At 35.7% G+C, this 16,385-nt stretch overlaps 1 protein-coding gene across 1 annotated transcript in view; it reads right to left on the minus strand.

Annotated features, from left to right (window-relative positions):
- The window catches only part of SLC39A12 (solute carrier family 39 member 12), a 33,314-nt gene that overhangs the window by 10,349 nt on the left and 6,580 nt on the right, over positions 1-16,385 (minus strand). Inside the window, exons 3-9 of the mRNA XM_085309435.1 lie at positions 15,850-16,057; positions 13,172-13,374; positions 8,630-8,801; positions 5,868-6,040; positions 4,568-4,720; positions 3,234-3,344; positions 220-283 (exon numbers count right to left, since the gene is read on the minus strand). Coding sequence (XP_085165561.1) covers positions 220-283; positions 3,234-3,344; positions 4,568-4,720; positions 5,868-6,040; positions 8,630-8,801; positions 13,172-13,374; positions 15,850-16,057 — 1,084 coding nt within the window. The remainder of the gene's footprint in view (positions 1-219; positions 284-3,233; positions 3,345-4,567; positions 4,721-5,867; positions 6,041-8,629; positions 8,802-13,171; positions 13,375-15,849; positions 16,058-16,385) is intronic.

The raw sequence follows: 16,385 nt of genomic DNA on the forward strand, positions 1-16,385 counted from the left end.
AACACTGAAGCATGGACAGCATAAGATTAATAAACTTCACAAATACAAAGTTGGCAGCTCGAAAGGTCTTTAAGCAGAGATTTAATTACGTAGCCAAGCATCAGATGTGGTGATGTAGCACACAGCAAACACAGAGCTAAGCTAGCTTTACACTTTCAATTCCATCTTAGGTCTTAAGGCTTTTCCTATTGCTTGTTTAGTTTTTTAATTGATACTAACTCTTTTTGCTGATCGTCTTATTGTCTGGAGGAACTTCAGCAGATTCAGAATCTTCTGGGCTTCTCTAATTAAAAGGAAAGATAATGGATCAGTGTTAAGGGGCTCTTCCAGCTGCTGCTATAATAGAAGAAAACATCAAAAAAGTTCATGCTTTTTAAAATATAGTTAGTTGTGTCTATCTGCAAACATATGATTAGGATAATTTATTGAGCACTGTCAGTGTGATTGGTACAGCAGAAACATGTAAAAAAGGGAAACCTCTCTTGCCCAGAAGAGGTTACAGTATAATTAAGGTAGGAAGAAAGACATTCATAAGTGTTGTCATACCCCAGGAAAATCAGGAAAATCATGTTTCTGCTTGAATACACAAAAATCAGAGCCAAATGCAGGATTAAAAGGGACATGATAACTCAGATTCTCTCTCTCAATTTTGTCATGACAGAATGATTTTAGTTTCCTACTGGATAGTCTATTGGATTTTCAAGGACAAATGGGTAGAGAGTAAAGTCTCCTTTAAGTGAAAACATAAAACTAAATCAGATGACCCCAGGTAGGTTTCAGAATAGCTGCAAGCAGTTTGTCTAAGTCTTCCTTCTCTTCTCTCCTTCCCATAGCTGCTGCCATAGAAAATTCTAATAAGGCTATTTAACAAAAGAAAATGTAGCAGATGCAATTAATAAGCCATTTTAAACAGGATTTGTTTAATTTACAGTCAGAATGAAAACTGTTCTGTCAAAGACAGTTCTTGTAACAACCTTTCAAAAAATACGGAAAAAAAAGTTTTACAAAAGGATATTTTTCCTCTAGGGTTGTGCAGTCTCCAGTGCCCTGTCTCCTGGCCTTTGGTTAGGGTTTTGTCTCAGCATCAGGCACCACTGGCCAGGTATAGTAGCACATGAGTACACTCCACTGTGATTAGTGAAATTACTCTTATTCCAAGTGAAGAAAGAGACAATAGGTTTTCCCTCATCCCCTGAGTCAATTTGATGCATCAACTCTAATGTTTAACAATTAAAAACTGCAACTGTGGGGAGAGAAGGGAGAATATGAAGAATCTCCTCTCTATAGCTTCATAGGCCTTTCCTTTTTGCCTAGATGGGGAGAGAAATTATTAGAGACTTGTGCAAGAAGGAGATACGGCAAAAAACTTTTTCGTTTGTTTTGAGACTAGAAAAGCTGAATTTCTAATCTCTGTCTTTTGTTTCACTGGCCAGCAAACATACTACAGCTGTTATGGCAGCCTGTGAAGAGTCAACAATAGCAGGAGAGCGTGCTTGCTTTGGGTCAGCAGCCACCACTCCAAAAAATCTATGGCAGCAATGTGTATTGACTGTAAAACGGGATATGTTTCTTGGCTGGTATTAGCTTGGCTGTGATGAGGGATATGTGCTGTAGAGGCATGAGGAGGGAAGGGTAATGATTTGGTTTTTAAATTCTACATTTTAATGGGGAAAAAAGTCTTTAATTCCCATGATTGCAGCCAGTCATTTGAATTCCAGTAATTGTTCCACTTCTCTTATACTATTTATTCACATGCCACTTCTTTGAACTCTGAGTCAAAACTCAAACACTAATCACTGACCTGAAGGATTTATAACTTTTCTTAGTCAACCAGTGTTTGTCTTACTATTACTCACATGATTCTGAAAAACTGGCTGCTCTTATATAAACCAGCTAAGGCAGGCTAGTTCTTATCATCTATACATAACATTAGGATGGTCTTGCAACTGAAAGGAATGACTAGATTGTTCATTATCATAAACAGGAAGCTATGACATGGCTCACGAACTAGTAAACATTCTTCATTAGTCTGTTTATTCCACATTCACTTGATAGTTTCCCAACTATGTTAGGCAGATGAGCAGCGGCTCATAGAATCATAGACTCATAGAATCAGTAAGGTTGGAAGGGACCTCTGGAGATCATCTAGTCCAACCCCCCTGCTCAGCACGGTCACCTATACCATGTTAGACAGGGTTGCATCCAGGCAGGCCTTGAAGATCTCCAGAGAAGGAGACTCCACAACCTCTCTGGGCAACCTGTTCCAGTGCTCCGTCACYCTCACMGKGAAGAAATTCCCCYTCACGSTCAGGCGGAACTTCCTGTGCTTCAATTTCTGCCCRYTGCCTCTTGTYCTGTCMCAYGGGACAACTGAAAAGAGTTTGTCCCCATCCCCTTGACACCCTCCCTTCAGGTACTTGTACACATTGGTAAGATGCCCCCTCAGTCTTCTCTTCCCCAGGCTGAAGAGGCCCAGATCTCACAGCCGTTCCTCACAGGGCAGATGCTCCAGCCCTCTGATCATCTTCGTAGCCCTACACTGGACTCTCTCATGAGACCCTTATCGATCACAACCACTTTATTACAACATAGTTCACATTCTGGAAATGGTAGAGAGCTCTGATTTAAATAAACAGTAAACTAGGTGTCTATGTATGATATATAAACTGGAGAGATTACTTGGAAAAACAGAAAGTAGATTGAAAGGTATGAGTCAATTTAATTCACAAAGATGTATCTGTGTCTATACTCTCCACAGACCAGTAGGAAATTGTACGGTTCTTTACAGGGAAGCACTACTCCCAGATATTCACCTTGCTTATGTTACTCTTCAAATTCATAGAAGAAAGCCCAAGAACAGTCCAAAACTCCATCTGTCTACTAAGTATACACATAGCTCTTGCTGCAGACTATTCTGAAGTCTTTCCAATGGGGAGTCTGCTCTTACATGCGATATATTTTTTAAAAGAATGATGGAATATCTTCAAGAGTTTTCTCATAAGTACAGGAAAATGTATCATCATATCAATCTGATATACACTTAAGAAAGATTACTGTAAAGATTTGTGCTTGTAATCTCTCTACAGATTCCTGAAAATCATGTCTTGTAATAAAGGACAAATTAATAAAGAATGAAAAATAACATTGATTTATTATATTAATTGGATTTGTTTTTTGAGGAACAGAGAAAGAAGGAAAATAAATCAGTAGAATATTTCATATTGGTAACCTACCAACTGTATGGCTGAAGTAGATTTGCCTCTGCCTGAATGTTCATTTATTTCAGATTCCACTGGAAGATCATGGGAATGTCTCCAGTGCCCATTAACTAAAGAAAGGCCCTGCTGAATGAAGATGCTTTGCAGATTAGTTCTGAAGCCAAGTGAGCACAGGTGCAATCTTTCTCAGCCTTTTGTGAAAGTTTAGCACTTATAAGAATTATTGTCTTGAAAACAAGAACTGATGAAAGAGATTGCTGGTTGGCATCAACATTTCCTAAAGCTTACTTGATTAAAAAAGTTAAAAAGTGAATCAGATATATCAGTGACAACCATAATATTTCATGGAAAATTATTTTCTTTTAAAACTGAAGACTGAAATGAGAAGCTGAAATGAAAAARTATATAATTTTTGGAATTCATCTAATCCCCAGCAGAATATGTTTGTAATATTTGTGCGACAATGATAAAGCCCTTCTCTCCAAAGTAATCAACATGAGGAACTACTTACTTACTATGAAACTAACAAAATATCACCATCATCAAAATATTCTGATTCTATCAATTTTATATAATATTCTTATGGCTGACTCAAAGGTAGTAGAAATAGGGAGTGAGAGCTAAATATCTAAATCAGGCCAGTCATTAAACACTCTCTGTAAAACACCACAAGCAAAGGCTTAGCCTTCTTAAGTGACATTAAGATAGTCTCCCATGCTGAGAAGCTTAATGAGCCACCACACCTTGTGCTACATTATATCCATGTATATAATCACATTTTCAGGCACCAGCCACACTGAGATGAAATAACAGAATTACTAAAAACATGACCGTGAGCAAAAAGATGTTATTAATATAAGATTGGATTCTACTGAGCACAACAGTTGTACCAGATTTTTAAATCCACTGGGATAGGAATGAAAAATAAATTGGAAATTTTAAGATATTCTTTAAAATACCTTCTATAGTTAACTTACAACTATGTCTTTCTGCTCTTCAAGGGGAGACTAGAGTAAACACCTGTCATTACCATTTCATATGGATACATACTCTTTTATCTGCTCCGCTGCTAGTCATGAAAGTCTGCTTACGGAACACTAATTTAATTGTTTCTTTTTATAAGTTATAAATATATGGAGCACATTTATGGAGCATACAAAATCTGTGGAGCAAAGCAAAATAGAAACTCTTGGTCAAGGAGCAACTGTTGCTTTGGAAAGCAACTTTTCATGCATCATTTCACTCATAAAAATGATAATTATTTTTCCACAGTCATTTAAATATTTTGTGCAATGTAAAATCTCAAAATAAAAGAGATTTTTTAAAGGATAAAATGTCCAAAGCTTTACCTCGTCACGTGGTGTTACCAAAAGAAAGAAACACTTTTCTATCAGAAAAAATCCATGAATTCCTCCAACTATTCCCAAAAGCTTCCAAATATATTCTTTCCCTTCATAGAAATGTTCTACCTCCTGTGCTTCGTGTTTATGTAAACCGAGAGTCTAAAAAAAAGTAAAATATTAAAAATGACAATATTTTGATAGTGTAATCCATAGTATGTAAATTGAATTTATTCTCAAATTTTTCTTTTCCTATCTCTTTCAAATTTAAATTGTATTTTGGGCTAATTAGCCAGATAATAGATGGATGAAATTAATTATTAGAGACTTCTGTTACACTTCATCATCCCTCAGTTTTGAAAGCAGTATTATTTTAAAGATAGTTCTATGCATTTGTCCGTTCTACATTTTCCCTTGTGTATATTTTGTTTGGAATATATTGATCCTTACAGATTAAAAAGTTACTTGGGTAATTGACAAATGTACAATTAATATGGAAAACAATTCATAAAGCTCTCCGCTGGTGAGCATCTTCCCAGTTTTTCATTGGAGGCAGACCATGGTAGCCCTTCTTTGCTCTTCATCTGAAAGTAGGGGAGGGAGAACTTTCAACTCACTAGGTGTTTCTTAAAAGAATGTACTTGTGTGACATTCCCAGAGAACTGCCTTCCTTAAACCACTCTCACAGTTCTCCTTCCAGAGATGATGATTGTTTTTTGTGGCATTTAGCACTTTAAAGATGTAGAACATTTATGAAAAATTTGACTTCCCTGAAACAGGAACGCGCATTTCAAATAGACCCTTTTGTGTTCAGTACGAAGAGCATTTTGACTAGAACCTCAAGAGAAGGGAGGAAGCTCTCTTTAAGTGACCAGCTGAACTCCTGTAACAGCTTTGTCGTATCAGAGATCACTTCGGAGCCTTTTTATACTGGGGATTGTGGAGGCCTCATAGAAACTCTGCCCAATTTCTTCTAAAATGTGTTACATAATCTGCCTCTTAAAAGAGTCTCACACGCATCTAGTGAGCCTGTTTTTCACAGGACTTTGGGACTTTCTGAAAAGTTTTTATGAAAATAAGGGCCTTATTTTCTCAGAATTCATCATTCTTTGATTTCTGCTTCTTAGTACTTGGAAACTCTGAACTACATACAAAGCGCAAACATAATTAGAATGCTGAATACCTAGTTCCAAGATTTCATGGAAAGCTTTATTTTTTTTAAACAGCTGAGCATTAGCCAGACTTAAATGAGACTCTGTGTGTGTGCATGTGTGAACATTTTAAAAACATAAATGGGCACATTACCTACCTGCGGAATAAGATGTAGCAGTGCATCTCCAGAGAGGGTCCCAACTGCCAAACCCACAAACAGTTGTAAAATGAGTGTATAGATTTCTTGACAGGAGTTAAATAAAATGAGAGTTGTACCAAACATAGATCCAATAGTAATAAGTAAAACAGCAACAGTGCTGTAGCCATATTCTGTGGGGAAAAGGAAACAAAACAAAACCAAGGGCACCTTTAGCCATTCAGTATCTAAGTATTTTAGACTATGTTTTTCTACCTCTGTGTAGAAGCACATAGGCCAGAAACGATTCAGTGTGCTATATTCATTTTTGTAGTCATGAGGATTACAGGTGACAGAGCTTGAAGCCTAAACTATGTTCATTGTTTGAAGCTTTACAGGTAATACAGTCTAATAACTCCAAATTTCAGGCCTTAAAGAGCTAAATATACTATAACTCTGCAGCTTAGAGAATTCCAGAGCAGTACAGTGAATGCTGGTCTGTAGTTGTCTCCTATTTTAACAGATTTGCTTATTATTCTGTGTCTTCATATGGCCACGCTGTGTATCTTTATAATTAACACATTGTAACATTTAACATTATTAGCCAAATCATATTCAGTAAACAGACCAAGGCCTAAAACTCATATGTATGTAGGCATCTAACTTAGGAATTAAGCATAAACCTTTTGGTCCAAATTATGTTTACAAATGTGCTATGAACATCTATTCCTTCAGGCATCAAATCAGGACTACAGAGCTATTTTTTCCCAGGTTACTGGAATATTTGGAAGGTTACGCTTGGAATTCGTATGAGTTATATGCTGCTCACATTTCCGACCTTCTGCACAACATGAATCCTGATTAATGTACATGAAAGTCTTATGATGGAGGTAAAATATTGATGAAAACCAGACATAAAGGCACTAATGCCAAAATARTCAAAAGCTTCAGTTAATGTTTCACACTTTAATAGCACTGCAAGKGCTCAGCAGCTCATAAAACCAGACAGTAAATTTCACAGACTGCACATCCAAATACAAGGGCATAGTAGATACTTTTGGAAGGTCACGCCATGGTGACTTACCAAAACAGCATAGCCTGTCATTAAAGCAACTGAGAATAAAGTTAATGAGCCTATGCTTATATCTTTAGGTCACACACAGGTCTAACATGCGGTCCTTTGTTTATCTGTCCCAAATCATTAGAAATATTTCTAATCCTTATGGTTATAGAAATCTTTCACCTACAAGCATGTGCTGCAGAAAGGGCTTATAAACATCCCATTTTGTATTTCAATACTTTGATTCTTCCCATCCAGAAGATCTTTCACCTTTATGAGATTACTACAATGCCAGTGGTTAGCGCTGATGCTCTTAGACTTGGGAGATACTCATTTAAACCACAAATCTGACATGAACTTTTTATGTGACCTGGATAAGTTACCTACTTTCTTTCTCTCTTGATTTCCTATCTAAAAAATGGGCATAAAAGAACTTTCCTGTAGCATAGTAAGGAAAAAAAAAGCAGTAAAGACTGCAAGGTGCTCAAGGAATGAAGAGAGGGAAAACATGAAAAAGGACTGCTACCTTCTGAAGAACTTTGGTATTTCTTACTATTTTCTATGTTTCTTTCTCCTATAACTGTTCCTGGAACGTCCATAAATCTTCTTCCATTCCCTTATCTAACATGTTACTTAATTCTTGGTCATAGTTCAATTCACCTATACAACATGAAATTATAGATTAGCTCATTCCCAGAAGCAACCTAATGCATGCAGCTTAAAGAACAGATATAATTTAGATTTTGAAAGTACTGTTCTATAAGGATCATTGGTCAGCAGCATGTTAGGAAATCTTATTAGCTCCTAATGGATATAGGGCTAGCAAAGTAGATGTTAGGATACAGGTACTGAAGACATCAAAAAGCTGTAAACCGCTCTCCAAAAAAAGCTGCTGTTTTAACAAAAAAAAAAAAAGAAAAAAAAAGAAAAGAAAAAGAAAGAAAGAAAGAAAGAAAAGCCACCAAGAAGTGCTTAGTTTTTTTTTTTTAAATATATATAGAGTGGACTAGGGAGTGTTTGTAGAAGTTATGCCAGAAGAACTGATGGGTCAGAAATCTCTGGAAGTAGGGCATGTGAGGGCTATAACTGCCTTCCTCTAATCCACTGCAGCTGGAAACAATCTGTTCAATTGTACTCTCAGTTCTTGTTCCAGCTCAATCAGACAACTCCTGCTGTTCATGTGATTGGTTTTGCTAGTTGTTTTTCTTTTCACAACAGATATCCACAAAGTTTCTCTGCTGTGAAATATCACAACATGAAAAAATGGCAGTGTCCATACATCACTCTCAGAACTTATCTATATTAAGCACTCATCACATCATGGTATAAAATGCTACATAACATTGAGCTTTTACATAAAAGCTATTCAATGATTTCAATATAAACCTGTTACAAATTTCACAAGATAGGCAACTGCTGCCGAGAAACGCACTGGCAAGGGCCTATCATACCACGTATAACCTTCCACCATACCACAGTTCTCTAGGAAATAAAGAAAATATAACTTAAAAGAGAATTCTGCCTAACACAAAAATGAAACCATTAAATCCCCTCACTCAATATAGTAATATTCTCTAATATGTATGCTGTGAACTATCTACTGCATAAATCTCATCTTGTTTTAGTTCAAGATTACTAATGAGTCTCTAGAAATTAATCCCTTACACCTCTTCAACTGAATTTACCTGCAAAATACTATACTGATAGTAACAACATAACTCACTTTCCAAAGTTGTTGGTGGAAGCTTTGTTTGCTTGTATTCAGAAGGTTGACATGAACAACTTAATAGTTGCTGAATGATTGCCGGACTGATTTGCTTGAAGTGCTCCTTAGAAATGGATGAAGGACTAGTTTTTAAAAATATCTTCACGAGTTCATTGGCAGAGAAACAAGCCTATGTAGAGAAGTATACACAGTTAATGAATATGGACTACATGTATTTAATGTTGAGGTTTAATGTAGAGTCTCAGAAGGACACGGGATTATACAGACTTGAAAAACTTGTTTTTCATATATACTATTCTAGTTAAATTACTTAAAGATTCTAATTCTTTTATTTGCCAATTAAAGTTGGATGTCACTACACATTTTGGAAGAAAACAGAATCTATGGTATGAAATAGCACAATTTTCACTGAAGCCTGTTAATATCATTTGAGGATCTGACATAATAACATCTCAAAATATTTTACTAGTATATGTGCTAACAAGAAATATTTTAAAGCTAACACAAATGGTACTCTTTGCTATTGATACAAGATTACACTTCTTGTCCTGTATCAGTCCACAAAAGTTCAGAGGCAGTACTGAAGTACAGTCTGTCCTTATGCTGCATGTTTGTATCTTCAGTAACTTGGAACTAAATGGGTTTATGAATCCTCCTAACAATGGTCTGTCATTTTAAAGTCAGCATTCTAGGAGTGTCATAGTCCAAAATGGGCTTAAAGATTACTTGATAATTGTATTGTTAGAGGAATTTAGGAATTTCGAGAACTTTTTGCTGTTACTAGAAATATCTCGTCAAAAAAGCAATTTTTCTTGGGAACATTTACATTTTGACAAATTTCCATGAAGAAGTGGCTTCTCACTTCCAGGAGGAAACTTTTCATTAAAAATTCACCATCTATCGCCACCATCATTCTACAGCAGTTTTAAAAGTTTAGAAATTCTGAAAAGAAGTCCAGATCAAACTATGCTGTCTTATTTATAGGAATAATCTTCATTATTAAAACCACCTGAATTGTCATTCATTTCAAAGATACATACTTGTTTCATTCTTCAAAACAGTCTGTCACAGAGAAGCCTGTGTTTCCTAAATATTATTTTTCTAATCATTGAAGCTTGTTAGATGTTTAGATTTATTAGAAAAAAAGGATACTATTTAAATGAAAAAGTTGTAATTATCATTACTTTAAAATAACCTAACAAAAAAACCCCAAAATCTTCTTGCCTATGTTCATCCCATTAATCATTTATTAAAGTAAAATATGCCCAACACTTTACAAAGAAACTGAATGAATTGAGTACTTATACATTTATCTTGAATGCCACATTCAGGTCTTCAGGATAACAGATGACCTTGCTACCCGAATCTATTCTGTTCTGCCTCCGATAAGGTCAGAGGCAAGAGAACTCAGGAAATAGAGCAGAAAAGACCTAGAGACCTTCTGTTCTAGCCGGTGTCTTGACTCTAAAAGTGGCCACTGTCCATGTGCACTATTAATGATTGGAAGTCTSGTTATGAGTGGCATTCACCAGTGGTCAGTACTACGGCTGATCTTGTTTAATGACCTGAGTGATGGAATGGAGTGCTCCACATTCATGGATGAAACCCAACTGGTAAAAGTAGCTGATATTACGAAGCACAGGGCTGCTGCTTGGAGGGATCTTGACAAGACAAAGCAATGGGCTGGCAAAAACTTCACAAAGTTCCACAAACACAAACGTATTGCACCTCAAACAAAATAACTCCATATGTCAACAAAGGCTGTGAAAAACTGATTGGAAGGTAGTTTTACAGAAAAGATTGTTGGAATCCTGATGGTCAAGTTGAACATGAGTCACCAGTGTGCCCTTGTGGCAACTGAAGGCTAACTGCATTAGCAAGAATGTAGTCAACAGCTCATGGGAAATAATTATTGTTCTCCACTCAGCACATATAAGCCCATATCTGGACTATGTCCAGTTTTATAACCAGCGGGACAAGAAAGACATCGCCAAACTAGGGAGAGTCCACTGGAGGGTCACCAACATGGCTAGAGAGCTGCAGCACATGATGTACAAGGGGAAGCTGAGAGATCTGGATTTGTTCAGTTTGATGAACAGAAGGGAAGTTCTTACATCTTCAACTACCTAATAGGGTTTATAGGGAAGACAGAGCAAAAGTCTTCCCAGAAGTGTACAGTAAAGGGATCAGAGGCAATGGGAATTAGTTGCAGCAAGGGAAATTCCAATTTTTTATAATAAAACCCCATCAAAGTGAGCATTATAAGGATATGGAGCAGGTTTCCCAGACAAACTGTGGAATTTTCATCCCTGGAGACAGTCAGAATTCAGCTGGACACAGCACTGAGCAATCATGTCTATCTTTGATGTTGGCCCTGCTCTGAGCAGGAGGTTAGACAAGATGACATCCAGGGTCCTATGAACCTAACTTTTTGTGTGATTTTATGATCAGTAGTTTCAAATGAACAGGTAAAATACTCATCTGGAAAGTAAACTGTCCAAAAAAAAAAAAAAAAAAAAAAAAAAAAAAAAAAAAAAAAAAAAAAAAAAAAAAAAAAAAAAAAAGAAAGAAAAAGAAAAAAAAGAAAGAAAAGAAAAAATAAAAGAAATCACACTCATTTACTTACTCATTTGTAAGAAGACTTACAATCTTCTTGTAAGTCTTGAGGCATGGGGACCTGTATCTTTTCTAGCTGCAAGCCATAGCTTTTAAAGCTTTTTAACATAGGGAGGGAGAGTACTAGGCCTTCATTAGTGAAGCAACTATGTACATACTCCAGGAAGATGATACTGAAAAAACAGGTAAATGGAAATTGCATTTCCTAACATGAAAATTGGATGGATGGATGGATAGATGAATTTGCTTAATGAAACACATATTTCTTTAATAAGAAATCATAAACGAACACAACGCTATTTAGTGATTCAGTTTAATGGAACTTAATACTATTGCTCTTATTAGACCATCTACTATTTACTTAAGTTTTGCAGGTATTTTAAAAATCAGTAGAGGCAATGATGACTTAAAGCAATGACCCTTTTTTCTGTGATGATTTTCAAAACATAATTCCTAGCTAAAAATCCAATTACAAATCCTAATGTAGCTAGCAAATGCAAGCCATCAACCAGTCAATGCCTCATACATAGCAGCATCTGTTACTAATGGAGCACAAAGGCTATCATGGATATGTGCAGAAAGCAGGAGATAAAATTAGCAACAACACTGAAACACAAATCCTTCTAATGGAACGATATGCCAAAGAAAATAGACATAGTCAAAAAGAAAAGAAATTGAATAAAAAGTAGAAGCTAGGAATAAGTAAAGAAGAGAAAATCTCTTCTCTCTAAGAGTACCTTTGCAATTTTTCAGCATCTGTACAGAATATTTTGCTCTCAGTTTGAATACCAAGCCTCAAATAACTCCTCTGCACACTCATCTTTTGATTTATGGTCAGTCTCAGAAGTCTAAGTTCAAGAAATCAAAAATTGTTTTATAAATTCTCTGATTGCCTGAGATTTTACTTCTGTTCAGATAGTATCACTATTGATTTCTGACCTTCATAATTTAAAATTAATAAAATTATATTGAGGCCCTCTTTATTTTAAATACGAAGTGTCAGCTGATCAGTATGATTCTCTTTTGTGGTCAGCTGGAATTAAATGAGACAGATAGTATATGTATTCCAAACACAGTAAAATTACACAGATAAACATCTAGCAGAATGGCATTTAACCAGATGGCAATTGTCTCAGTGCTACATCATAAAATGACCACTCAGCAAAAGTCAACCTCATGTCTCTTATTCTACTCAAGAGAGGAGAAACTTTGTCTTTCAGTTAATTTAAAATGTAAAAAAACCTGAAAATAATAGAAATACTTTATTAGAAGTGCACTTTTGCTGTCTAAGGAATGTCTTTCAGTCTAAAGGAAAGATGTCAGTTACCATCTTAATCATTGTTAAAAAGTTTATTTATTTTCTAATATTTAGGATAAGGAGATATTTAATGGACTTCAGGGTGTAAATTCACCTAAAATAAGCTACTCTTCTTTGAACTTCTCAAAGAGCAGCTAAAGTTCTATCCCACAGACTCTATATGTTTTCCAGATGGCTATTAAAGGTGTTTGGAAATATCTAGTTCTCAATAATCTTTCTTTTGCCAGGTCCCACAAGGGAGCTCTAGAAGCTCTCAGACATAGAAGCACAAGAAATCTTTAAGAAATACATGCAAATATTGAAGCTATAATACCACAGTCCTCTATGTCTTGAAGGAACATCTGATTCTGCTTAATAGTAATCATTCTGTCAGTCCAGCACAGGACTTCATATCTTACTTTCTTAAAAATACAGCAGTCATAAAGCTCTTCTGAAAATTAACATTTAAATAAATATAAATATATAAAAGTATAATTCTGTAACTACATGAGTTTTTGAATTTCATAACTTTTACCTCAGAAATGATACAGTATTTGCAAACCAACTTGAACTTTTATCATTGAAACTCTGTGACCAAGGCTATAATAATATAAAAATAAATTAACCTGATTCCAATCTCTGTTCCTTTCACGATCTTCTAGATAACCTTTCACATAGTCTCCATTCGTATGGTTTGCTTTGACTGGAATATTTATGGTTCCAATATCTTTGATTGCCTTGCTATGACGTCTTCTTTTGTGACTATAGAATTGTCCATTTACAGTGCAAGTCCTTCTGGCTGTAAGCACACTTAGGAGTTGATCTAGTTCTAGTAATTTATTAGAAAATAGAAACGTTACCATATGGAAATATACATTTAAAAAGAAAAAACCAAAAGTAATTATTAACATTTTGTTATTTTCAATATTAATTCAACTGCTCATTTTAATACTTTTTTTCCTTTCATTTTGAAATTATAGGTAATTTCACCTTACCAGGTCACCTAGCTACTCAGCAATTACTTCTTTGCAGTGCTACACAGATATGTTTTATTTACAATCATTTATTTACAATCATCTGAGAGAAAAAGGGATGTGACTGAAAGGCACTTAATCTCCCATTTAACAGTGGGCCTCTGCTTAGCTTACCTGCAAATTATTGCTAAATAGCTTCATCATCTTTCAGATCATCAAAGAAGACAGGTCCTTGACATGGTATCCTGAAAGCATTCTTCAGGATACTACTGTACTCTTTATACTTCAGAACTGGGACAGAGAGTGAAGGATTTTCTATCTCTTTTGGCCAAGCTGCTACTCTGGAAACATACCTGATGCAGCAGTAAAGTAGAAAGGGAGCCAGGACCCCCAATCCAAGCAGTTCTAACCTTCTAAGACAAGGCAGTGGATGTATCCCATGACATAACTTAGTGCAGTGGGAGTGCCCGTTGATGAAATACTGGTTATATGAGGGGGCAAGCTCTAGACCATCTTATTTTTCCCTGCATTTTTTTCAGTCTAGTCACCTTCCTTCACTCCTGCATTTTCAAGATGAAGTGATAGTGATAGTTTCTGAGAACCTGTTTGTCCATTCAGAAGAAAGGCAGTCCACAAATCAATTTCAAATGAATTTAGATCAAAGACATTAATAATGTTTTCATGTGATAATCCTTTATTTTTAACATGTTATTCAGAATAAGTAAATGGTACAAATGTTAATCTTTAAAAAGCTTTTTTATATATGTTCCAGATAATTTTAACATGCTAATAGATGTATATCTATTATTTTCTGTGTMTTAAGCAAACAGTTTTGAACAGAGCTGAAGCTAGATTTGTTTTCAAAGTGTTGTCAGTTCTTATTTTCCTTTTACATGCTGCCAGTTTCTTGCTCTTTCTTCCAGACAATACTGAGAATTTAAATAAATTTAAAGGGACAATTTAATTAGCTTAGGCTTAAAATATACTTACACTGTAACAAATTGGTTAAGAATATCTTCTAGATTCTCTGAATGACATTCTAACTCCACTGACCAAAAAAGTCTTGCCATTGTCTTCACTGGGGCCTGGATCTCACCATATATAGCTACTTAGTAGCATGGCACCCAGCTGGCTCCAACCATTCTTGTAAGTCCATTATTTCATAAGATTGGCACTGGCATATTTAAAGGAAGGGTTTTGCTGCAGAATCAGTTTATGCAAGTACAATCTCAGAGTCCATGTTTAGGGCTGAGGACTATGTTTAGGGCTGAGGACTATGTTCTTTTCTGTACGATTCACTTCTACAATTCAATGTACTCTGTATAACCTAAGAGTGGTAAAAATGTTTTTACCCAAGCTTAATACAACTTTTTAACCTGTTTTTTCTTCTGCTCAATAGAACTTTGTACARTTCTTTGAAATTCTTGTAAAGTGTTGCTATTAGCAATAACCACAAAGAAGGAAAAGTAGATGTCTTATATTAACCTTCTAAACCCACAGTAGGGCCCTGAATTGACGGCTTAGCTTCTAAAACTACTAAGCATTCAGAATTTTTTACAGGACTTATTAGCAGCTGCTGAGAACTCAACACTTCCATTTCTAAATTCTTTAACTCTGGAATGCTTAGAGCCCTCCTTTAGTTATTTATAACTAAGTGGCATCTCTAATAGGTCTAGTAAAACGGCAACAGAATTTCTTGAGAAAATGAACTTTGCATATTTTAGACTCACTAAATGAGTACTGACAACAGAAAGTGGGTAGAAAAACACAAACTAAAATGATGTTTTCATTTGCAGCTGACAACATAGAACATATGGTCAAACAAAATGGGCCATGTCTGTTGCATCTCTTCTAGGGTATGGATTACACTGCAGTGTGACTGACTAGTGTATCTATCTACTCTGGCTATCCTGCATGAATTATTTCATCCACTCCTAATGAGTCTTCTAATGCAGCTACGCTAGCATAAGGATCTGCATTAAGAAGAAGTGCAAACCAGGCCCCAGTGAACTCTGTACCTTCACAGCTAGATTGTTGCCCTCAGAGCTCTCTGGGGTAGTTTGGACTGAGCAAATAAATCAGAATTTATAGTTACAGTACCTGTTTATTAATCACAGCAACAATTTGGTTTATATATCCCAGAGAATTTTAAAAATTAAAGAGTTTATTTTCCATCCTTGTTTATATGTTTAGAAGAGTCTACTTAACAACTCTAAAATGAAATGACATTTAAATCTAAAATAAAGTATAAAAAGTGCTTCGGGCATTTAAAAATAATTTACACCAAATGTGTGTTGCAAAAGGCAACTAGAAATGGATAGATACCTTACCTGTCACTTGGAGCTCAGTGGTACTGTTTAGAGAATTGAAAATATATTTTATGAAGAATTCTGGGGAGGGTAAACTTGTTTTCCCCATACAGACTCCTTGGAGAGCCAGAGTAATGATTGAAGCAGCCAAGCGTGGAAGTGTGTTTTCATCAGCACCATCTTTGTCCATTATATCAGCATTTTTCTTCAGAGTGTTCACATCAACACACTGAAATCAGGATGGAACAGCATGAAGACAGCCTTGGTCACCTCCATTTAAATAATCAGAGTGACAGGAGGAGAAATGGGAGAGAACAGTTTCACAGACAGCCAAGGTGGAAAAAAATATTGTGATATAAGCTGTAATCGACAACAGGACAGCAAATAAGAAACAGAGGAGAGTGCCAGCAGAACAGGAATAGAATACAAAAGGCTGAAAGCTTAACAGGAAAAGATAGTAGGGTAGTATTTTCAGTCTCCATTTCTGAGGGGAAAGAAGTACAGTAACTCATTCAGTACTCAGTGCTCAGTGTTATTTTCTTTTTTTCTTTTTTTTT

The sequence above is a fragment of the Rhea americana genome, unplaced genomic scaffold (assembly GCF_003343005.1).
Source record: "Rhea americana isolate MKP2758 unplaced genomic scaffold, rheAme1 scaffold_298, whole genome shotgun sequence".
Lineage (NCBI taxonomy): Eukaryota > Metazoa > Chordata > Aves > Rheiformes > Rheidae > Rhea > Rhea americana.